General features: G+C 39.9%; 1 protein-coding gene across 4 annotated transcripts in view; it reads right to left on the bottom strand.

The window, feature by feature from the left end:
- Positions 1-24,572, bottom strand: part of LOC137627716 (uncharacterized) — a 252,300-nt gene that overhangs the window by 76,584 nt on the left and 151,144 nt on the right. For 3 of the 4 annotated variants that reach the window (XM_068358974.1, XM_068358971.1, XM_068358972.1), the window contains exons 6-7: positions 9,957-10,107; positions 8,304-8,467 (exon numbers count right to left, since the gene is read on the bottom strand). In XM_068358974.1, the coding sequence (XP_068215075.1) occupies positions 8,304-8,467; positions 9,957-10,107 (315 nt within the window). Of the gene's footprint in view, positions 1-742; positions 1,003-8,303; positions 8,468-9,956; positions 10,108-24,572 lie in introns of those variants that run through there. The other variant, XM_068358975.1, reaches the window with a different exon arrangement.

The raw sequence follows: 24,572 nt of genomic DNA, 5'->3' as shown, positions 1-24,572 counted from the left end.
GGCTGTCGACAAGTTAACAGCGCAAAGCGTTAAAAGGAACTTGCTGTTAGTTCAGGGGAAAAGCCAGGCAACACTAGTCTAGTTAATTGAAGACGGGATGACAACAATAATAACAGAGCCTCCATCTTTAGACAATTGACATAATCATCCAACTTTCCATAGTAAGGAACTTCATAAGCTCTTGACATCACTAGCTTCTTTTGTTAAAGTTCAAAAGTCTGGTGAATCCTCTCTTAAAATGTTGTCTTGGGTCCTATCTGCCCCATTGTTAACCTAACCTAACTCTCCTAGTTGAGCCTAGCGTTTCTTTCAGTAATGGTTTTGTAAGTTCATTGTACATTACAGATTTGAAAGCCTTTCACATAACTGCAAATTCTTTAATTACTTTACACACTTCTGCTACTAACCCTAGCAGGTCACAATCCTAGTTGATCTATAAGACAACTAGTTTGTAAGGCAGAAAACCGAGTGGGTAATTTGGATCCTAATTATCCGTCCATTCGCTAAAGTAAGCGCTCCTGAATTATATTGTATTGCATAGGTGGAGAGTGGTATATTGTATAATTCATGTTTCGTGTTCCACTAGCTCATCACAAGTTATTTTAGCGACGAAGTAAATGTAGGCGCTAGTACAACATTATGACTTAAAACACATGTAATTCATTATATATTTAATGTATCTATCGTACAAGTATAAACATAGAAAATATATCTATTTTCTTATGTTAACAAAAAAGTCATTTGTGCACATATGCAGCATCCCCTGGATTTATTCGTAAACAAATTGGGAAATCAACTGATTTTCGTCAGTTAAACCAACGATACAGGAAGATGAAGGATACTTTGACAGTGAGGAATCAATTCCTTTAAAAAACATTATGTAACCTTATTGTGGAGAAATACCCAAATATGCAGAGTAAAGTAATCTTGGAAGGTTATTCTTCCAAATCAGCAGAAATAGCCTCTTGCAAAGACTGGTTATATCCCTCAGTTATAGAAAATCTGAAGTAAAAACCAGTTAAGACTAAAAGAAACATACAGTATGCTTAAAGACTTAGAGCACTATAAAATATCCCTATTCAATTAAGGAATAGATAGCACTCACTACCTTTGACAAAATGAAAAACATATCAACTTAATACTTTAAAGGAGAAAATATGTTATTTTCATTAGTAAAATAAATTTTTTAATATACTTACCCGATAATCATGTAGCTGTCAACTCCGTTGCCCGACAGAATTCTACGGAAGGGATACGCCAGCGATCACTATACTAGAAGGGGGTGTACTCACCAGCGCCACCTGTGGCCAGGTACTGCAGTACTTCTTGTTGACACCACCTCAATTTTTCCTCGGTCCACTGGTTCTCTATGGGGAGGAAGGGTGGGTCAATTAAATCATGATTATCGGGTAAGTATATTCAAAAATTTATTTTACTAATGAAAATAACATTTTTCAATATTAAACTTACCCGATAATCATGTAGCTGATTCACACCCAGGGAGGTGGGTGAAAACCAGTGTACATGACTATAAGTAAGCTAAGTATCCCGTATTTCATATTATCAGTTATTCAAAATAACAATGAAATTAAAAGTACCTGGTAAGGAAGTCGACTTGAACCATTACTCTGCCTTTAATAAGTTCGTCTTCCTTACTGAGCGCAGCGTTCCTCTTAGGAGGCTGAACAACCCTAAGGTGCTGAAGTATAAAGGGCTGCAACCCATACTAAAGGACCTCTACACAACCTCTAACCTAGGCGCTTCTCAAGAACGAATTGACCACCCGCCAAATCAAAAAGGATGCGGAAGGCTTCTTAGCCTACCGTAACAACCCAAAAAACAACAATAAAAGCATTCAAGAGAAAGGTTAAAAAAGGTTATGGGATTAAGGGAATGTAGTGGCTGAGCCCTCACCTACTACTGCACTCGCTGCTACGAATGGTCCCAGGGTGTAGCAGTTCTCGTAAAGAGACTGGACATCTTTAAGATAAAATGATGCAAACACTGACTTGCTCCTCCAATAAGTTGCATCCATAATACTCTGCAGAGAACGGTTCTGTTTAAAGGCCATCGAAGTGGCTACAGCTCTCACTTCGTGGGTCCTTACCTTCAGCAAAGCAAGGTCTTCATCCTTCATGTGAGAATGAGCTTCTCTAATCAGAAGCCTTATATAATACGAAACTGCGTTTTTGGACATAGGCATCGAAGGTTTCTTGATTGCACACCATAAGGCTTCTGACTGTCCTCGTATAGGTTTTGACCTATTAAGATAGTATTTCAGAGCTCTGACAGGGCAAAGAACTCTTTCTAGCTCGTTACCCACCATGTTGGAAAGGCTAGGAATTTCGAACGATCTAGGCCAAGGACGTGAAGGAAGTTCATTTTTAGCTAAAAATCCGAGCTGTAAAGAACATGTTGCTGATTCGGATGTGAACCCTATGTTCTTGCTGAAGGCGTGAACCTCACTAACTCTTTTAGCTGTTGCAAGGCAGACGAGGAAAAGAGTTTTGAGAGTAAGGTCTTTGAAGGAAGCTGACTGGAGAGGTTCGAACCTAGGAGACATAAGGAACCTTAAGACTACGTCTAGATTCCAGCCTGGAGTGGATAAACGACGTTCTTTAGAAGTCTCGAAAGATTTAAGGATGTCTTGAAGGTCCTTGTTGGAGGAAAGATCCAAACCTCTGTGGCGGAGAACTGAAGCCAACATACTTCTGTACCCTTTAATCGTAGGAGCCGAAAGAGATCTAACATTCCTTAGATGTAATAGGAAGTCAGCAACTTGGGTTACAGAGGTATTGGTAGAGGAAACTGCATTGGCTCTGCACCAGCTTCGGAAGACTTCCCACTTGGATTGGTAGACTCTACGAGTGGATACCCTCCTTGCTCTGGCAATCGCTCTGGCTGCCTCCTTCGAAAAGCCTCTAGCTCTAGCGAATCTTTCGACAGTCTGAAGGCAGTCAGACGAAGAGCGTGGAGGTTTGGGTGTACCTTGTTTACGTGAGGTTGACGTAGAAGGTCCACTCTTAGAGGGAGAGTCCTGGGAACGTCGACCAGCCATTGTAGTACCTCTGTGAACCATTCTCTTGCAGGCCAAAGGGGAGCAACCAGCGTCAGCCGTGTCCCTTCGTGAGAGACGAACTTCTGAATGACTCTGTTGATGATCTTGAACGGCGGGAATGCATAAAGGTCGAGATGGGACCAATTCAGCAGAAAAGCATCCACGTGAACTGCTGCTGGGTCTGGAACTGGGGAACAGTACAAAGGAAGCCTCTTGGTCATGGAGGTGGCGAACAGATCTATCGTAGGCTGACCCCACAAGGTCCAAAGTCTGTTGCACACGCTCTTGTGAAGGGTCCATTCCGTGGGGATGACTTGATCTTTTCTGCTGAGGCGATCTGCTGAGACGTTCATGTTGCCCTGAATGAACCTCGTTACCAGAGTGAGATTTAGACTTCTTGACCAAATGAGGAGGTCCCTTGCTATCTCGTACAGCTTCCTCGAATGGGTCCCTCCCTGCTTGGAGATGTAAGCCAAGGCTGTGGTGTTGTCGGAGTTCACCTCCACCACCTTGTCTAACAGGAGGGACTTGAAGTTCATTAAGGCCAGATGAACTGCCAGCAGCTCCTTGCAGTTGATGTGGAGCGTTTCCTGTTCCTTGTTCCATGTTCCCGAGCATTCCTGTCCGTCCAAGGTCGCGCCCCAGCCCGAGTCTGATGCGTCCGAAAAGAGATGAAGATTGGGGGTCTGAATCGCTAACGATAGACCCTCCTTGAGAAGGATGTTGGCCTTCCACCACAAGAGAGTAGTCTTCATCTCTTTGGTGACAGGAATAGAGACTGCTTCGAGCGTCAAATCCTTGTCCCAGTGAGCTGCTAGATGGAATTGGAGAGGGCGGAGGTGGAGTCTCCCTAACTCGACGAACAGGGCTAACGATGACAGGGTCCCTGTTAGACTCATCCACTGTCTCACCGAGCAACTGTTCCTCTTCAGCATGCTCAGGATGCACTCTATGGCTTGGCTGATCCTTGGGGCCGATGGAAAAGCCCGAAAAGCTTGACTCCGAATCTCCATTCCCAGGTAAACGATGGATTGGGAGGGAATGAGCTGGGACTTTTCTAAGTTGACCAAAAGACCCAGTTCCTTGATCAAGTCCAAAGTCCAGTTGAGACTCTCCAGACAGCGACGACTTGTGGGGGCTCTTAACAGCCAGTCGTCTAAATAAAGGGAGGCTCTGATGTCCGCTAAGTGGAGGAATTTTGCAATATTCCTCATCAGACGCGTAAACACCATAGGCGCTGTGCTTAGGCCAAAACACAGGGCTTGGAATTGGTACACAACCTTTCCAAAAACGAATCTCAGGAAAGGTTGGGAGTCTGGATGAATAGGAACGTGAAAGTAAGCGTCTTTCAGATCCAACGAGACCATCCAGTCCTCCTGCCTGACCGCTGCTAGGACCGACTTCGTCGTCTCCATAGTGAACGTCTGCTTGGTGACATAAGCATTGAGCGCACTGACGTCCAGCACCGGTCTCCAACCTCCTGTCTTCTTGGCCACCAGAAAGAGACGGTTGTAGAAGCCCGGGGATTGATGGTCCCGGACTATCACCACTGCCTTCTTCTGTAACAGGAGCGACACCTCCTGGTGTAACGCTAGCCTCTTGTCCTTTTCCTTGTAGTTGGGAGAGAGGTTGATGGGAGAAGTGGTCAGAGGGGGATTGCGGCAGAATGGTATCCTGTAACCCTCCCTTAGCCACTTGACAGACTGGGCGTCTGCACCTCTTCTTTCCCAAGCTTGCCAGAAGATCTTGAGTCTGGCTCCTACTGCTGTCTGGAGAGGAGGAGAGTCAGTGTTTGCCTTTTGAAGTCTTGGAACCTTTCTTAGACCTGCCCCTGAAAGAGTCTGGACGGGTACTTCCTCGGCTGGGGGCTCTGCCACGAAAGGGCGGAATAAATCTTGTAGCAGGAGTATCGGCCACTGGGGTGCGGTAAGTTCTAGGAACTGAAGGAGCAACCTTAGCCTTACGAGCTGAAGAGGCCACAAGGTCATGAGTGTCCTTCTGAATAAGGGCCGCAGACAATTCCTTGATAAGCTCCTCGGGGAACAGGAACTTAGAAAGCGGAGCAAAAAGTAACTGAGACCTTTGACAAGAGGTGATGCCAGTAGAAAGAAAAGTGCAAAGTTGTTCCCTTTTCTTGAGTACTCCTGAAACAAACATTGAGGCAAGTTCGCCGGACCCATCCCGAATTGCTTTATCCATACAGGACATTATAAGCATGGCTGAGTCCTTGTCAGCAGGGGCAGTCTTCTTGCTCAAGGCCCCCAGGCACCAGTCGAGAAAATTGAAAATCTCAAAGGCGCGAAATACACCCTTTAAGAAGTGGTCTAAGTCGGAAAAGGTCCAGCAGACCTTAGAGCGCCTCATAGCCGATCTACGTGGAGAGTCAACCAAACTTGAGAAGTCAGCCTGGGCAGAGGCAGGGATTCCCAAGCCTGGTTCCTCTCCTGTGGCATACCATACGCCCGCCTTAGAAGTCAGCTTAGTAGGAGGGAACATAAATGAAGTCTTCCCTAGTTGCTGTTTGGACTGCAACCAATCCCCTAACATTCTTAAAGCTCTCTTAGAGGATCTAGCAAAGACGAGCTTAGTATAGGCCGACTTAACAGGTTGCATGCCTAAAGAAAACTCAGATGGAGGAGAGCGAGGGGTAGCAGAAACAAAATGATCCGGGTAAACCTCTCTGAAAAGAGCCAGGACCTTGCGAAAGTCAATGGAGGGTGGAGAAGACTTGGGTTCCTCCACGTCCGAAGAGGGATCATCTAGGTGCGCAGCTTCCTTCTCAGAAACCTCATCACCTGAGTGTTGCGAAGCGAGAGGTAAAGTTACAGCGGTGTGCTGAACAGCAGAATCCTGACAAGCGGGTGCATAAACACTTGCGGTTTCATCCTCAAGTCTCTGTTGAAGAGGGTGAGGGCTGGTAATGACAAAGTCATGAGGCTGGGATGAAGGAGGTTCTGCGGCGGTTTGAGGAGCAAGTGTGGTGAGAGGTGACTGTATTAAAACCTGAGGGTCAGGCTGCAAAGACTGGTCAAGTAGAGGCGAAGATGGAAGGTGCATGCGTTGAGGTGGTTGACTCCTAGCATGAGTTTCCTGTCTCAAGAGTTGCGCTTGCTTCAAGGGTTGAGGTGGATGCGCAGTAGCAGGTTCCTGTCTCACGAGTTGAGGTTCTTGAGGTGTGAGCTGCGAGAGTTGAGGTAGCGGCTGCGCAGAACGCAGTTCCTGTCTCACGAGTTGAGGTTCTTGAGGTGCTAGCCTCGAGAGTTGAGGTTCTCGCCTTGAGGAAAGTGGAGGTAGCAGCTGCGAGAGCTGAGGTGGCTGGCTCAAGGATGGTAGAGGTTGTCGTACCTCAAGAGGTTGCTGCCTCGAAGAAGGTCTAACTGCAAGAAACTCTTGCCTCAAAGGAAGAGGAGGTTGTAAGGCATAAGACTCCTGTTCCCATTGTTGAGGTTGCCTTAAGGAAGGTGGAGGTTGCTGCACAACGCTGGTAACTGGCAACTCCCAACGCGGTAGCTCACGCATGGAGGTAGCTTGAGGAACCTCAACTTCGTACGTCTGGCAGACTGGACTGCGGTGAGGTGTAACCTTCTCTGCCTGAAACTCACGCATTAAGACCGCAAGCTGCGACTGCATGGACTGCAGCAAAGCCATCTTGGGATCAACAGACGATGAGGTCTGTTGAGGCAAAGCCTTAACAGAAGATAAGGTCTGTTGAGGCATCGCCTTACCTCTCTTAGGAGGTGTGCAGTCACCTGATGACTGCGGTGAGTCAGAGCTAACCCAATGACTGCATCCGGGTTGTTGAACTCGTGAGGTCTGGACTTTACGTTTAAGAGGTCTTGAGACCTGAGTCCAGCGTTTTCTCCCCGAAATTTCTTCTGCAGACGAGGAAAATAAAGGCTCAATCGTCTGCGAGTGGAAGTGACGGTCTCTGTAAGACACCCCCGCAACCACCGAGGATACTTCTGTGCGCCGATCAAGGCCTGCCGAACCCTTTTGCCCTTCGACATTGCTTCTCCCCTGGGCTTGGGAGCTTGCAAGAGGTCCCGGACTGGGAGGACGACTGGCACGCACAGAAGTACCCTCACGCACAACACTGACACTGACACTAGCACTCGGCACAGCACTGGCACTACCACTTCCCACTGCACTTTTCACCTTAAGTTCCTTGACGTCCGCCAAGAGGAACTTGTGGTCACTCACTACCGATTCCACTTTATCACCTAAAGCCTGAATGGCACGCAAAACATCGGACATATCAGGCTGAGCACAAATAGTAGGTTCGGGGGTAGCCACTACAGGGGGAGGAAAAGGTTGAGGATCATGAGGTGAGGAATAAAGCGAAGAGCGAGCCGAACTCCTCCTAACTCTCTCTCTCTCTAACTTAGTGGTATATTTAAGGAATCGAACAAAATCAAGTTCCGAAAGTCCGGCGCATTCCTCACATCGATCTTCCAACTGACAGGATTTTCCCCTACAGTCGGAACAAGCGGTGTGAGGATCAACCGAGGCCTTCGGAATACGCCTAATACAAGTCCTACATCGTCTTTGGGGAGGGGCTTGAGAAAGGTTGGACATCTTGAATCAAAGAGTAGTCAAGGGGGATTCCAAATAAAGCAAAAGATCGTTAACCATTAATCAAATCAATATAAAAGCTATCTAAGCTAATAGAAAAGTTTCCAGTATAGCGAAAGCTGAAATCTTAGAGCAATACTTCACCAAAAACCGTGAACAAGACTCCAAAATTATAAGCGTATCCATGAACGTCTTGCCGGAAGCACGACAGAGGAAAAATTGAGGTGGTGTCAACAAGAAGTACTGCAGTACCTGGCCACAGGTGGCGCTGGTGAGTACACCCCCTTCTAGTATAGTGATCGCTGGCGTATCCCTTCCGTAGAATTCTGTTGGGCAACGGAGTTGACAGCTACATGATTATCGGGTAAGTTTAATATTGAAAAATTAGATATACATAAACATAAAAAAAGCTTTCTATACAACACGCAAACCATACAAATTGTTTACCATATGATGAAAACTACTTACAGATTTAAATACAATGCAGTCTATTTACAGCTTTATACAGAAACAGTAGAAAAATTCATTATATACAGTACTGTATTCACAAATTCATAGACACATGTCATGATTGCTTGATAACAAAATATGGTCCTGGGATACATTAATAAGATTGATCATGTCAATAATTAAAGCTGTGAGCAGTATATTTTCAAAAAGGTATTCAACTTACCTGGAAATCAAACAGCGGGAATGGACACACAAGGAATGGAATGCCAATGAAAGCCATTGATGGATAAGTAGAATGGATCAAGTGTTTATATAATGGCTTTACCACATTATCTTCAACCGTGATACCACATTCTTTTGTTAAAAAGGGGAACGAAAACTCGTATCCTGCAAAAATAAGCAAATAAGACATACAATTACACTAAGTAATAATATTTACAGAAATTAAATTTTCACTCTTCTAACAAAAGATTATTCAATTAAGCATATTAAAGGTTAAAGGTGTTTGGTTTCAATTCCATTTTCATCAAAACATGTTCACCAGAACATCAGCCGGGCAAGCCCAAGCCCCCGCTTTGGTGCCCAACCACAGCAGTGGCCTCCTCAGTAAAGAGCTTAAACTCACGACCCTGTGCTGGGATCGATCTGCTGCCATACAAATGCTAGGTAACCACATTACCACTGTACAAGCCAGGACCCCAGTATAGTGGTAAGGTGATGAAGTTGACGTAATAAACTTCATCACTCTTCAAATAAAATACTGCTCATGAAAGAGCTAATAAAATATTCAGACTCAGTCTTACTATTTATACTTGTGGTTTGATACACCCCCTAAAAATAAAACACAAAAAGAAGAATTTCAAAATACTAAAAGGGACTTTATATCTCTTAAGAATATAATGTGTAGTACAGCACTACACTACAGCATTATAACGACAACATTTCTGTGATAGCTTTCAACCTAATTACCAACATATTATCCGTAAAGTGATCAGTTTTGTTATAACATACAGTGCATCTTACATGGCTCACTGTAAATGACACAAAAGGTTTCTGTAAAGCATTGCTCCAGCCTCTATCTATGATATGCAAGGCACCTCTTAATTTTTTCTAATAATTTCATTTAGTCCACATAACTATCCAACTTATTTGAATTCTTTCAGTACAATTTATTACCCTTTTGTCAATACTGCAAACTAAGTCTTTAAGGAAGGAATTAAAAGATTCTATGTAATGATTCAATGGTCAGACAAAATTGTTTCAGAGCTACAACTGGATATTCATGAGTTTTTTATAGATAGTTCCTACACTTTATGGTGTTCAGCATAAAACTATAGTTGAATTATAAAGCACAAAACATAATGCTCCGTATGTTGAAGTATAACATACTGTAGATACTGATAAAGTATATATAATAAACATTTCCATTCCTTTCTCTTTTCCTATATTTGAATTTTGTATCTATCCTGTTTCTCCAATGTTTGTGAATGAAGTATTTTTGCACCAAGAACTAACGCAAATGAATAAATGAGATTAATGTACTTTTCTCCTCTGTACATTTATTCATCTAACTCTCATTTCTCTTTGATCCCTCCAACTTCCTCAACTTTACCTAGCTCCAATTTTCACCTATATTAAAAGAAAAAAAGAAGGAACAATTCCTTTTGGTGAATCATATTTAGGTCTAGAATAATAATTCACAGTTTTTAAACTGAATTATCAAGTAATATATCTTTAACTGTCATCCTTTCAATAGACAAAAGAAGCTAATCTGAGTATTGTGCTGTGCAAAACGGGTTAAAACCTTATAAATATAGGAAACACACTGGGCTGAGGTATAACGAGGGTACTAATAAAATTAAATCAATATCTATACCTGTACAAAACATGATGACATCAGCTTCAATATGCGACCCATCCCCCAAATTAAAACCATTTTCTGTAGCTTCCACGACACCACGCACTTGCTGCACGTTGGCTGGGAACTCTGAAGGATGATTAACAGGTTGATTGTGTGACAAATAAACCTGCAAAAATTAAAGATTAGCATTACTGTATTGACCTAAAAATAGAAAATTTTGGAGCAAAGTACAGTAGAGTTGTACCTCAACATTTGCTGGGGCAAGTAACAGACACACACTTGCGTGTTGAAAATCCATGAAATACTGATGTTCCCATATGGTAATAGTTATACTTAGTCAACTAGCTGCCCATAACAGACTTTAAAACAATGATGAATTCATAAAAGAACGTTTGCTGTGCTTTGACAAATCGTTCCTTGTCAACTGTGTTTGACCACACTTTATAGAAAACATTGCTTAACTACATCTACTATACTGTACAAACTTCTATTTCTACTACCTTCCCTTAAACTCCTAAAACATCTATAACTAAATAAATTACATACTTCAAAAATTTCACTCTGCTCACATCACAGCCCCAAATACTTATAATCTAGCTATTTAATCTTATATATATATTCTTTTAATATCATTAAAATTTAGTTGGATAATTTTTACTATAATAATGTATACTTTCTCTCTACCCTTTCATCACACAAAATTTTAATCCATTAGCCCTTTAATTAATCACCCTCCTTTAATCATTGTATCTAATTATTTTAGCTTATTTACATTTTAATAGGATTTAATTCCTTCCAGTACACATATAATAAATCATAAGCATTTGGCCTTGCCCGTGCAGTTCAGATAAGAATGGAAAGACAACACTTTAATGTATACTACAGTATTACAGTAGATCTTTGGGTCACAACAGAGATCCATTTCCCTGACATGCTGTAGCCTAAGTTTAATATTAGTCTTCTTGTATCCCACCATTACATTAAGGGGTCAGTTGCTTGATGAGCCCTCTCCAAAGCCATATATCAAAGGCATCCTCTTCCCCCAAACCTCTTCTCTCCATATCATCCTTCACCTTATTTTGCCATCTAATTCTCTGCCTTCCTCTTAATCTTCCCCACCCATAACAGGTTCCTTCCAAGCCTTCCTTATTCCCTCAACACCAACCATCCTCAACATGAGCCCATACCATCTCAGACATAACACTCTTCATCACCTCTGTCATCTTCACAATGCCTGCCATTCTTCTTACTTAATGTTTTCCTATCTTTCAAGCAGTGATATTCCCATAAGCCAGCTCAGCATTCTCATCTCTGTTATTTCCAGCTTTACTTCCTTTTTTGCCTCAAGAGCCCACATTTCCAATCCATACATTAACACTGGTCTTATTCATCATCGCCATCAGCTGTTACTAGTCCACTGTAGAACAAAGGCCTCAGACATGTCCTGGTCTTATCACTGTGCTGAAAATCTTGACTTTTAACTTGATTGCCATTTTCTTATCACATACCACTCCCTCTTCCTCCCTCCACTACCTCCAGACTGCTTTTATCCTATTCTCAGCTTCAGCCTCACATCCTCCCTCCTGACTTATAGTAGATCCCAAGTATCTAAATTGCCCCATCTCTTTTGCAACCAAGCCTCATTTTCATGTATGGATGGGCTATACTGGCCCTACCTTCCTTACTACTTACCATAGCTTCAGTCTTATCCACCTTCACCCTCAAGCCACCCTTCTCTAAATTCTCTTGCCACTCTACAGCCCTTCTCTGTAAGTCTTCCTAATTTTCTGCAATAAACACCAAATCATCTGCATATAGCAACTCCCACAACTCTTAATTTATGATCTCTTTACTCAGCACATCCAAGACCACCAAAAATAAAAATGGGCTTAATGCAGATCCCTGCTATAATTCAACACTAACTTCAAAGGTTTGTTTCCTCGACAGGTGTTATTACTTTTGTCCTTGTTATTTTGTACATCATCTCTATCATTCTAATAAACTTCTCTGGGACTTTCCTCTTCTTCAAACACCAAAATATCACTTCTCTATCATAAGCCTTCTCTAGCTCAATAAAAGTACAGACAAGTTTCTGGTTTCTCTCTAGCCTCTTTTCATGTAACTGCCTTACTAAAAGGATGGCATCCACAGTCCCTCTCCGATTCATGAATCCATATTATTGTTTCCTAATCTTTACAAGTTCTCATGTAGTACCCTCTCAAAAGCTTTCAAATCATGTTCTATTAGTTTAATTTCACTATAGTTACCACAATGCATGATATCCCCTCTCTGCTTAAATATAGATACCTTCAGACTCTCCTTCCAGTTTCTAGGCATAATTTCCTCTTCCCATATGGTTTTAAAAAATTTAGCATCCAATCTCCCCCCTCTGCAGCTAATATCTTGACCGTTTCAATTTGAAACATGAACACCAGGTACATCAGTTTCAATGCCCACTACACTTCTGTATGTTGTATGTCCATCACTGGCTCCTCCACCCTTTGTGCTTCTCCCAGCACCTCTCTCTCATTTTCAGTAGCCTATTCAATGGTTGTTCAAAATATTCTTTCCATGTCCTCTTAATGTCTTCATTCCCATGCAATATATTTCCATCTCTTTCCCTGATCACTCAGTTATCCCAAATCCTGTATTTGCCTTTTCTTCCCAAATGTTGTCTTTGGCTTTTCTTCCAAAATCCCGTCTTTGCCTTTCTTCAAGTTTGAAATCTCATAGATATCATTTTCTCCTTCACTTGTTTCTAGCTTTTCATTCAATTCCCCCACCACTCTCCTATTACCTATACCAACTTCCTCCTAGAATTTTTCCCTCTTCTCTGTACCCAAACCTCTGTTCCCTGTGCATGCCTTACCTTCCAGTCCTTAAAAGCCTTTGATTTTCTTTGAACTGACCCTTGCACCTCTCTGTCCCACCACCGCTTTTCTCCTTTTAACACACCATATCCGCTGGTTCTTCCAACTAATTCTTCTGTTTCCTCTACACATATTTCTTTCATACCCATGTATTAGTCTGAACACAGCTAAATACATTACTATACATAAGCAGTGAAGTCACTCACCTATACTAAAACAGTAGTAAAGTCATAACATAAGTCATAAAACTACTTTGACATGTAAATATAAGTACAGTAGAACCTCTACATACGATCTTAATTCGTTCCGAGACCTGCTTTGGTTAAAACAATCGTATGTTGGAGCAAATATTACAATAAGAATACACTGTAATTTGTATAATTCGTTCTACAGCCCAAAAACCTATGATAACTCCTTAATAAATTACTACACATAATTACACATAACAATAATACAACTGCATTATATAAGAAGGATGTAAAAAAGAATAATCATAAAGAAATGATAAATAAAAAGGGGTATTTTATGGTCACTTTACCTTAGAGACAGGCCAACGCAGGTATAGGATTTGCTACGCAGGAGGAGACGGACGGTCGGTGAGGAGGTAGAGATGGTGACTGCGATAACGTACCGTAACTTACTCTAACTTACACAACATGAACTTTAACCTAACTTAGCTAATTAATTTTTTTAATTTTTATATTTTTTAAAATCTTTTTTTATTTTCATCACTTTCACTCAATTCAATCTTGGTTTTATTTGCTTCACTTTGATCCCTTTCGATGGTTTGACCACTTTAATGGCTTCCTTCTGCTTGATGATCGTCAAGATCGTAGACATATTCCGGCCATATTGTTTAGCCAGATCACTCACACGCACACCGCCCTCATGTTTTCCTAAAATTTCTTGCTTCAATTCTAATGAAGGCATTGCCTTCTTCCTTTTCTCACCACTACTAATACTGTACCGAAACTAAGCTTTTTAGGACCCATGATTATACGTAAAATAAAAAATGAAACGTGAGAAAAGGAAGATAATATGCACTGTTAATAACGGACTGAACAGAGGACAACCAAACGATGCGCACGAGAACAGAGAACTAACCGACTCGACGCTCAATGGTGTCCCTCCGACGTGCTGCCGTCTACTGGCATAAAGAAGATCTATGTTGGATGTTGGAGCATGACTTCGGGTGTCGAGACGAAAATGTGATCGAATTTTACTTCGAATGTTGGAACAATTGTATGTAAAGGCAAACGTATGTAGATGTTCCACTGTACAGTAGTACAGTACTACAAAAATACAAGGAGGATGTAAATATAGAATGAAAAAGTTAAATGGTAACAAACAGAACAATATAACTCCTTTAGGTTTGCAGCATTGTATCCGTGATACAAAAGTGGAAACCATTGAAACCCGAGGACTTACTTACTTTTTTCATCCAAGACTCTTCCCTGTTATTCACAAATTTCACTCTTCATACTAGTCTGTTTTTTAGCTTCAACAAAATTCTAAGTCTTATCTTCAAGACACTTAACCCTTTACTATTTAAAGGTATAGACTCCATATGTCACTTCCCTTGTTAGAACTCCTCTCTTTATCTCTTTCCCTTTCTGAAGCTAAATCTTCATTATAATGCTCACCACATGCAATCATCATCAATAGGTCAGCATCATGACCATCCTTGCAAAACCCTTCCCTCTTGCAATCTTGAGAACTCTTAACCTTCCCCTTCCCTACTTGGAGTCTCTCCTACCTTTTTTCCCAACCTGGGGGTTCCCTATTTCCCCTCCCAGCTAGCTGAGCTTGCCTTCCCAGTAGTGAATGTTCTTTGTATATTCATGACTACTAAGTAAAACCACATTATTTCACATTCACCAAATCCATTTTCTACATCTTGTGCTACCCCAACTTGGTCTGTAGTCAACTGCCAATAATCCCTCGCTCAGTTTATTTGTTTGTTTCATGTCAATTTCCTTAGCCATTTTATATCAGCTGTTAGTAATTTTTCTGCTTATTCTTTCATTTCTTATCATGCTTTATCCACCTTAAGCTGCTAACTAAATAACATAAGCTTTTTATTTCAAAACTCTCTCTCTCTCTCTCTCTCTCTCTCTCTCTCTCTCTCTCTCTCTCTCTCTCTCTCTCTCTCTCTCTCTCTCTCTCTCTCTCTCTCTGTGTGAGATAGAATACACTTACACTTTAGCGAAGAAGGCAAGAGGATATACGAAACCCAACATAATCTCAGCCTGTGTACACACAAACACACACACACACACACCCACTCTCTCTCTCTCTCTCTCTCTCTCTCTCTCTCTCTCTCTCTCTCTCTCTCTCTCTGAGTTGTATTTGTGTGCCGGTGAAGTGAACACTTGTGCGTCCCTAAAAATATCCTGATTTAACGCGGATAACAAAAAGGCTATCGAGTGAAATATAGCTACAAGTTTTCGTGAATAGTCGGTGATTAGTTTGAGGGCAGAAAAGTGAGATAAATCGTCGGCATAGGATAGTTATCTTGTGAATTAATAAAAATCTGATCAAGATGGCATTGTATAACACAGGCAACTCGTGGAGAGATATCGCTGGAGTCAGCAAAGGCAAATTTCATGAGTTGGCGAAACAGGAGCTCGACCGATTGACAACAGATGTCACTAACAACTCCAACCAGTGTGACGGAAAAATATTCGCAGACATATTGAAACAATATGATCCAATAGACTGGAACAAATCTGTGGAAAACATCAGTAAAATAATTGAAGAAATTCCAAAGAAAATCCAAGTGTTAAAGAGACTTATAAAGAAAGTCTACATCAATCAACACATTCCATCAAAGAACAATAACAAGTCCAATATGGTGAATATGCTGATTGATGCATTGGGAAAAAGAATGCCAAAATGGTGTAATACATGTAAGATATGGTATTCCATTAATAATCCTCAACAACTGATTAGAAAATGTAATGCCTGTAATGTTCCAACACACCCCACATGTGCTGAAATACAGCAAAAAATAAAAAATAGACACACAAAGGTATTCTGCTCAACATGCTTAGTCTGGATAGAAAATATAATTAAGTCGAGACTAAAGCTGCAATTAGTTGAAGAAGAAGAAGAAGAAGAAGAAGAGAAAAATGAACAGGATATGTGTAAGGATGCAGAGGAAATCATTGATATAACTTATGATGCCATCCAACAACATACTTATGAAGAAATAAATTATCAGATGGAAACAAATAATAGACCCAAGAGACTCTACCCGGACCTACATACTTTTAGGGAAGAGCAAGAACAAGAAAAAAAGAAAAGAAAGATATAGTCTGTAATAGGCTGAAAAGAGGGAATTGCAAATTTGGCGAAAGATGCTACTACAAGCATCCAAAGATATGCCATAATTATGAAATATATGGTAAATGTGCGTATTTAGACGGATATGGAGACGAATGCAGAGATCTCCATCCAAAAATATGCAAAACCCTAAAAGAAGGAAAAGGATGCAGTTTCAAAAAAAAATGTCGATATATGCATCCTGCAACTATGAATGAGAGTAAGAAAACTCAGCAAACTGAAAAGAAAAACAAAAATGAAACAAAAAAAGAAACAAAAAAGCAGGCCGCGTATATACCGCACTATGCACCAAAAAAGGCCTTTCAACCTAAATCTCCACAAATAGAGCCCAACTACAAAGAATGCATATATAATGCCAGGGGTTGGTGCAGATATGGGGATAATTGCAGGTTTACACATAAAAATAAGTATGAAGGCGAAAGAACAAATATTATGGAAAAGTTGGATTTTTTAATGGCGGAATTCCGAGAAATGAAGAAAAGAACATCATATCAGAACAGGAAGGAAGCATGGGAGAATCCATATTATTACCAATATTAAATAATGGAAATGAAACACAAACCATAATAGTGATGAATGCACAGGGTTTAGTCACGAGTAACTCTAAAAGGAAAATAGAGTTCCTAGAAGAACTAACCCAAATTGAAAAAATAGATATATTAAATATAAGTGAAACATGGTATTCCCAAGAGACTGGCAGTGATGATCAGATAAAGGGTTTCCAAACTTATAGATCAGACAGAAAAAATAGGAATCAAGGGGGAACCGCAATATATGGAAGAGACATAAATCAAGGAAAAGTCTGTGAAAAATACAGCAACACAGAATGTGAATTGATTGCGGTAGAATTTGAATTTGAAAAACTAGTGAATATTGTAGTTTACAGACCCCCAAATACTAAGGAGTTTGACATAATAATAGAAAAAATAGATGATATATGTAGAAACCATAAAGACTGGAATATACTCCTATCCGGAGATTTTAACTTTCCTTTCGTGGATTGGAAAGAACGGATAGAAGAAAGTGGTTGTATGTATACATATAAAAAAGAGAGTAATAGTAGCGCAGAAGATAAGAGGCAATTTGAAAAGCTTCAAGATATGCTATTAGAACATAATATGCAACAAATAAACCACATTCCAACAAGAAAGGAAAATGTCCTAGATCTAGTATTTGTGAATGAGGTGAATTATGTTAAAGAAATAATAGTGTATAACACGGGAATTTCAGACCACAATGTCATAGAATTGATAGTTCATTCCAAAGCAAGTGATCACAGAATTAATCAAAGCACAAAACTTTGGGAAGGATATGGAAAATATAACTTTTACAGTAAGAATATAAAATGGTCAGAAATAAATGAAGAACTGAATAAAGAATGGAAAAATGTATTTATAAGTGATAATATACAGGTAAATACGGACATACTGTACAAAATACTGGAGAAAATTGTTGAAAAATATGTACCGAAAAAAAACAATAAACAAAAGACGTGCATACCAAGAGACAGAAGGATCTTATTTCAGAAAATTAGAAAGTGGAAGAAAAATCTTGCAAAAGAAAAAAATGTGTGGAAAATGAGGGAAATAAAATGTAAGATAGAAAATGCAGAACAAAAGATTATACAGTCGAAAGAAAATGAAAAAAGGGACTTAGAAGAAAGGACACTTCAAAATATAAAAAGAAACCCCAAAGTACTTTACTCCTATGCAAAAAAGATGAATTAAAGGAGAATAGAAATAGGCCCTCTAAGAATTGAAGGACGGCTAACGTATGAAAAAAAGGAAATATGCAACATATTAGCAGAAAAATATAAGAGTGAGTTCACGCCAAGAATTGCGAATGAGAATAATGAAACAGAAATGAGAAAAGAAAATGTCGAATATCTAACGGATATAGATATTAATGAAGCAGATATTGTCACGGCTATAAACGAAATTAAAAATGGATCGGCAGCCGGACCAGATGGAGTTCCAGCGATTTTGTTAAAAAAAACTGCAAACACTATCGCGAAGCCGCTTGCAATACTGCTAAGACAGAGTGTAGATATGAGCGAGATATATGTTAAACATAAATTAGCTTATATAACCCTTATCTTCAAAAGTGGATCAAGATTAGAGGCAAGCAATTATAGACCTGTTAGTCTAACATCACATATTATGAAAGTGTATGAGAGGGTAATAAAAAAGAAAATAATGAACCATTTGGTCAAAAATAATTTGTTTAATATGGGTCAACACGGTTTCGTACCTGGAAAAAGTACACAGACCCAACTATAGCACACTATGAAAACATATACAATAATATGATAAATGAAAAAGACACAGATGTGATCTATCTAGATTTTGCAAAAGCCTTTGACAAGGTAGACCATAACATATTGGAGAAAAAAATGAGAAAGCATAATATTGTGGGAAAGATAGGAAAATGGGTAAAAGAATTCCTGCAAAACAGAAAACAGATAGTGGTTGCAAATGACGAGAAATCAGATGAAGCCCAGGTAATATCTGGTGTGCCCCAAGATACGGTATTAGCTGCACTGCTATTTGTTATTATGATCTCAGACATAGACTGTGATGTTGAAAACTCCGTAGTGAGAAGTTTCGCCGATGACACAAGAATAAGTAGAGAAATTACTTGTGATGAAGATAGGAACTCACTACAAAGAGATCTAAACAAAATATATGAATGGGCGGAGATAAATAGGATGGTATTTAACTCCGATAAATTCGAATCAATAAATTATGGAAACAGAGAAGGAATGGTGTATGCATACAAGGGACCTAATAATGAGACAATCACAAACAAGGAAGCAATTAAAGACCTTGGTGTAATTTTAAATAGGAATATGTTATGCAACGACCAAATAGCAACACTGTTGGCTAAATGTAAAGCAAAAATGGGAATGTTATTCAGACACTTTAAAACAAGAAAAGCTGAACACATGATTATGCTTTACAAAACTTATGTGCGTAGTACACTCGAGTACTGCAATGTGATATGGTACCCACACTACCAAAAGGATATTGCGCAAATAGAGAGTGTACAAAGGTCCTATACTGCTAGAATAGAAGAAGTTAAGGACCTTGACTACTGGGAAAGACTGCAATTTTTAAAATTATACAGTCTAGAAAGGAGAAGAGAACGCTACATGATAATACAAGCATGGAAGCAAATAGAAGGAATTGCTGAAAACATCATGGAGCTTAAAATATCAGAAAGAGCAAGCCGAGGTAGATTAATAGTGCCAAAAAGCATTCCAGGTAAACTGAGAAAGGCGCACAGGACATTAATCCACTACGCACCAGCATCGATAATGCAGCGACTATTTAATGTGCTGCCAGCTCATCTAAGAAACATATCAGGAGTGAGCGTAGATGTGTTTAAGAATCAGCTCGATAAATACCTAAAATGCATCCCAGACCATCCAAGACTGGAAGATGCAAAATACACCGGAAGATGCATTAGCAACTCTCTGGTGGATATACGAGGTGCCTCACACTGAGGGACCTGGGGGAACCCAAACAAAAAATAAGGCAATAAGGCAATAAGGCTCTCTCTCTCTCTCTCTCTCTCTCTCTCTCTCTCTCTCTCTCTCTCTCTCCTCTCTCTCTCTCTCTCTGTGTGAGATAGGATACACTTACACTTAAGCGAAGAAGGCAGGAGGGTATACGAAACCCAACATAATCTCAGCCTGTGTACACACAAACACACAAACACACACACACACACACACACACTCTCTCTCTCTCTCTCTCTCTCTCTCTCTCTCTCTCTCTCTCTCTCTCTCTCTCTCTCTCTCTCTCTCTCTCTCTCTCTCTCTCAGAGATAGAATACACTTTAGCGAAGAAGGCAGGAGGGTATATGAAAACCAACATAATCTCACCCTGTACAATTATTTAAACACAGTGGACCAAGAACACCTAGACCCTTAGAAAATCTTCCAAAAACAAATAGAGGAAATTTGGCAGAAAACCTGGATAATACAGATAAAAGTAAAACTAAAACACTAGTAAATCAGAGAAACTAGCAAAGCTGCAGAGGAAGAGAAAAATTACATAAAATTTCCTCTGAGTACTACAATTCAATGCTCAGTCAGTTAGAAACAAAAAGAAAAAGCTTCAGGGCAATTATAGTTGGTGAGCAACTAGATGTCATAGGCATTACCAAGACCTGGATCCAAGAAAAAACAAAGGATTTTATTGGAGAATACGAAATCCCATGTTTCAAGCTTTTCAGGAAAGATTGCCTTATCAAAATAGGTGGAGGGGTAATGCTCTGTGTTAAAAATCACTTAAACCTCATAGAAATTATATAAAAAACCAAATATGAAGTGACAGGTGCAAATATTAACACCATAGGAAAAAACATGTCCATATTAGTAATATACAGACCACCTCATCAAACACAAGAACAGGATGAAGAGCTGTATAGACAACGTGGACAAGAGGCTAAAAATAAGTTAGCTGCCCTAATGAGAGACTTCAATGCAGCAGTAAACTGGGACACAATGAATGCTACATCAAACACAGAGGGACATAGCCTACTACAATTTGTCAACAAAGAATTACTCTATCAGTGGGTAGTTAAACCAACGAGGGGAAATAACATAATAGATATTGTGGCAACAACAGAAGAAAATTTAGTACCCAATGTTTCAGTAGGTGAAAAGATTTGCAAAAGTGACCACAAAATCATTAGGTTTCAGGCAAATATTCCTTGTCTAAAAGAAAGGAAAATGATAAAAAAGCTAGACTACAGACATAGTAACTGGATAAAACTGGAGGAATACACCAAACACTTAGAATACGACAAAACAGGGAGCATAGATACACAATGGGACTCCTTTATGGAATATATAAAGATAAAAGGGCCAAATATAGGACCCATAAAAAAATGTTACCAAATGGAACTCCACGAACTAAGTGGTTCAACAGAGAAATAGCCAGTGCAATAAGAAGTAGAGACAGCAAACATAAATCAATGGGTCCACAGCCTTCAATTCATGAAATTTCGGAGCACAAGAAATTAAGCAGAAAAGTAGATAAACTACTGTAGTTAGAAAGACCAAGACCACTGAAGAGAAAAGAGTGGCTTCAGCTAGTAAAGAAAACTCAAAAGTTTTTTGTATATGTAAACCATAGAATACCAATCAAAAACAACAAGAGCCCATTAAGAGACACGGAGGGTAATCTTCTAACAAATGATTTGGAAAAAGCTGAACTGATGAATGTATATTTTACAACTGTATGCACTAGGGAAGAATCAACGACCCTCCCCCGAACCAGCTATAAAATATGAAGGGCCACAACCATTAAATAGAATCACCTTTACAAGGGATGATGTCAAGATGATATTCATCCAAGACATATTATAGAACTAGAAGAGATAACCCCACACCTTTACAAAATGTTCCGAAAGATGGCCAATGAAAGAAAGGCACAACAAGGATGGGAACTAGGCAATATTCTTCTAATCTACAAGAAGAGACCAAAAGAAGAACTTGGCAACTACAGACCGGTGTGTCTAACTTCAGTGTCTTGCAAAATATTTCAAACAATGATAGTAGATTCAATAGCAGAACATATAGAGAAAAACAATCTTCTAATAGACAGCCAACATGGTTTTAGACAAAGAGACCATTTGTGACAAATCTTTTGGAATTTTTTCAAAACATGTTTAGCTTTTATGACAAAAGCAGGGCAATAGACATCATATACCCAGACTTTCAAAAGGCTTTTGACAAAGTTCCTCATAAAAAATTAATGGTCAAAATTGGAGCACTAGGCATCATTGATGAGCCAGGGGAATGGATCGAAGATTGACTAACAAACAGAAAACAGAGTTGTAATCAATGAAGAAGCTTCAGAGTGGGCAGCTGTTACAAGTGGAGTACCTCAAGGATCCATTCTTGTTCCATTGCTATTTTTGATCTACATTAACGACATAAATTTAGGATTAACTAGTATAATAACCAAATTTCCCGATGATACTAAACTAGGTATAAATGCTGCAAACTCCAAAGACGTAGGACTCACATCTGAAGTTATGGACAGCTGAGTTTTGGCTCTTGGTCACAAACTCTGGGACAAAAGAGAGGGAGACCTCCTTCCATTCTCCTGAATGACCCATGGCACACAAAATGCTTACTATATTTGCCGAGGCCAAGGCTAAATGGAAACCAGGCTTGAGGGTCAGATCCCTATCTGATGGCTTTCTTAAGGGTTTATAAGGAAACTGTTCAAGAGAGCTGAGAATTCATGTGACATCCCATTCTGGGGGCATGAGTTCTCTGGGAGGACCCAATTGTTCGTTGCTCCTCATGGGCATAGGCAATCCTAATAAAGAAGAAAGGTTTCAGCTTTCATATCTGAAAAATCAACTCAAGGCCGAGCGATAGCCTTTCACCGCAGAGACTGAGAGGAGCTTCCCACAATGAAAGTACATGAGAAAATCAGCAACCAACAACAGAGACACTCCAACAGGAGAAACCTTAATATATTAGAGAAAAAAAAATAGAAATCATAATATTGTGGGAAAGATAGGAAAATGGATAAAAGAATTTCTACAAAACAGAAAACAGATAGTGGTTGCAAATGAAGAGAAATCAGATGAAGCTCTGGTAATATCTGGCGTACCACAGGGTACGGTATTAGCTGCACTGCTGTTTGTTATTATGATCTCTGACATAGACTGTAATGTTAAAGACTCTGTAGTGAGAGTTTTGCCGATGACACAAGAATAAGTAGAGAAATTACTTGTGATGAAGATAGGAACCCATTACAAAGAGATCTAAACAAAATATATGAATGGGCAGAGATAAATAGGATGGTAATTAACTCTTGATAAATTTGAATCAATAAATTATGGAAACAGAGAAGGAATGATATATGCATACAGGGGACCTAATAACGAGACAATCACAAACATGGAAGCAATTAAAGACCTTGGTGTAATGTTAAACAGGAATATGTTATGCAACGACCAAATAGCAACACTGTTGGCTAAATGTAAAGCAAAAATGGGAATGTTATTCAGACACTTTAAAACAAGAAAAGCTGAACACATGATTATGCTTTACAAAACTTATGTACGTAGTACACTCGAGTACTGCAATGTGATAAGGTACCCCCACTTCCAAAAGGATATTGCACAAATAGAGTGTACAGGTACAAAGGTTCTTTACTGCTAGAATAGAAGTAGTTAGGACCTTGATTACTGGGAAAGACTGCAATTTTTAAAATTGTACAGTCTAGAAAGGAGAAGAAAATGCCACATGATAATACAAGCATGAAAGCAAATCGAAGGAATTACTGAAAACATCATGGAGCTAAAATTATCAGAAAGAGCAAGCCGAGGTAGATTAATATTGCCCAAAACTATACCAGGAAAACTAAGGAAGGCAAACAGGACATTAATCCACTACGCACCAGCATCGATAATGCAGCGACTATTTAATGCGCTGCCAGCTCATCTAAGAAACATATCAGGAGTGAGCGTAATGTGTTTAAGAATAAGCTCGATGAATACCTAAGATGCATCCCAGACCATCCAAGACTGGAAGATGCAAAATACACCGGAAGATGCATTAGCAACTCTCTGGTGGATATACGAGGTGCCTCACACTGAGGGACCTGGGGAAACCCAAACATAGAGTAAGGTAAGAATAAGGCAATAAGGCCTGAATCCTTTTAACCTACACTTGTCCCTGACAACTGAGTATGTCCACTAGACCATTCCTCTTCCCTGTAGTGAACCTCTCTGTCAGCTCTACTAAGTGTTCGAATACCCAAGGGTGCACTTGCTTTGCCAACTTGCCAAGGGACTGTGAAACAGTGTCCCCTTGCTTGTAGACAAATGCCACCATGGTAGTGCTATCACTCATCAATACTACTGAGGGCTCTATCAAACTCTGTTGAAAAGCTTTAAATGCTAAAATTGCTTCCTGCATTTTCCACAATGATATTCAGGAACTATTCTGCAAATCAAATTCCCCAGGCAGTCATTCCTCCGATGTGCCCCACCCCTCCTTGGATGTGTCTGTGAACAGCAGCATCTCCGGAAGTGGGGAATTGAGTGGAACTCAACTGATGATGTTTTAATCTCTCCACTACTAGGCCAGATTGTCTTGAACATCCAGTTTCTTAGGAACTAGAGGGTAAGGAGCTCAGTGGCTGCTGACCACTGATGCTTCAGACATCAATGTAGTGATCACTGGTAGAGGCACCAGTGTGGAAAGAGCTTCTTCATCGACAAAAGATGTCCTTGAAGATGGTGCAACTGTCTAGCTGGAAGTTCTAGATCATTCTGAAACAGTTTCCCTACCTACAGTACAGTGGAACCTCTACAAACGAACGTATCTACATCCGAATTTTCCAACATCCGATGTAAAATTCGAGCAAATTTTTGACTCTAC

The sequence above is a fragment of the Palaemon carinicauda genome, chromosome 35, assembly GCF_036898095.1.
Source record: "Palaemon carinicauda isolate YSFRI2023 chromosome 35, ASM3689809v2, whole genome shotgun sequence".
In the NCBI taxonomy this organism is placed as follows: Eukaryota; Metazoa; Arthropoda; class Malacostraca; order Decapoda; family Palaemonidae; genus Palaemon; species Palaemon carinicauda.
The sequence above is the reverse complement of the archived record's forward strand: the minus strand, read 5'-3'. Positions and strand labels throughout refer to the sequence as shown.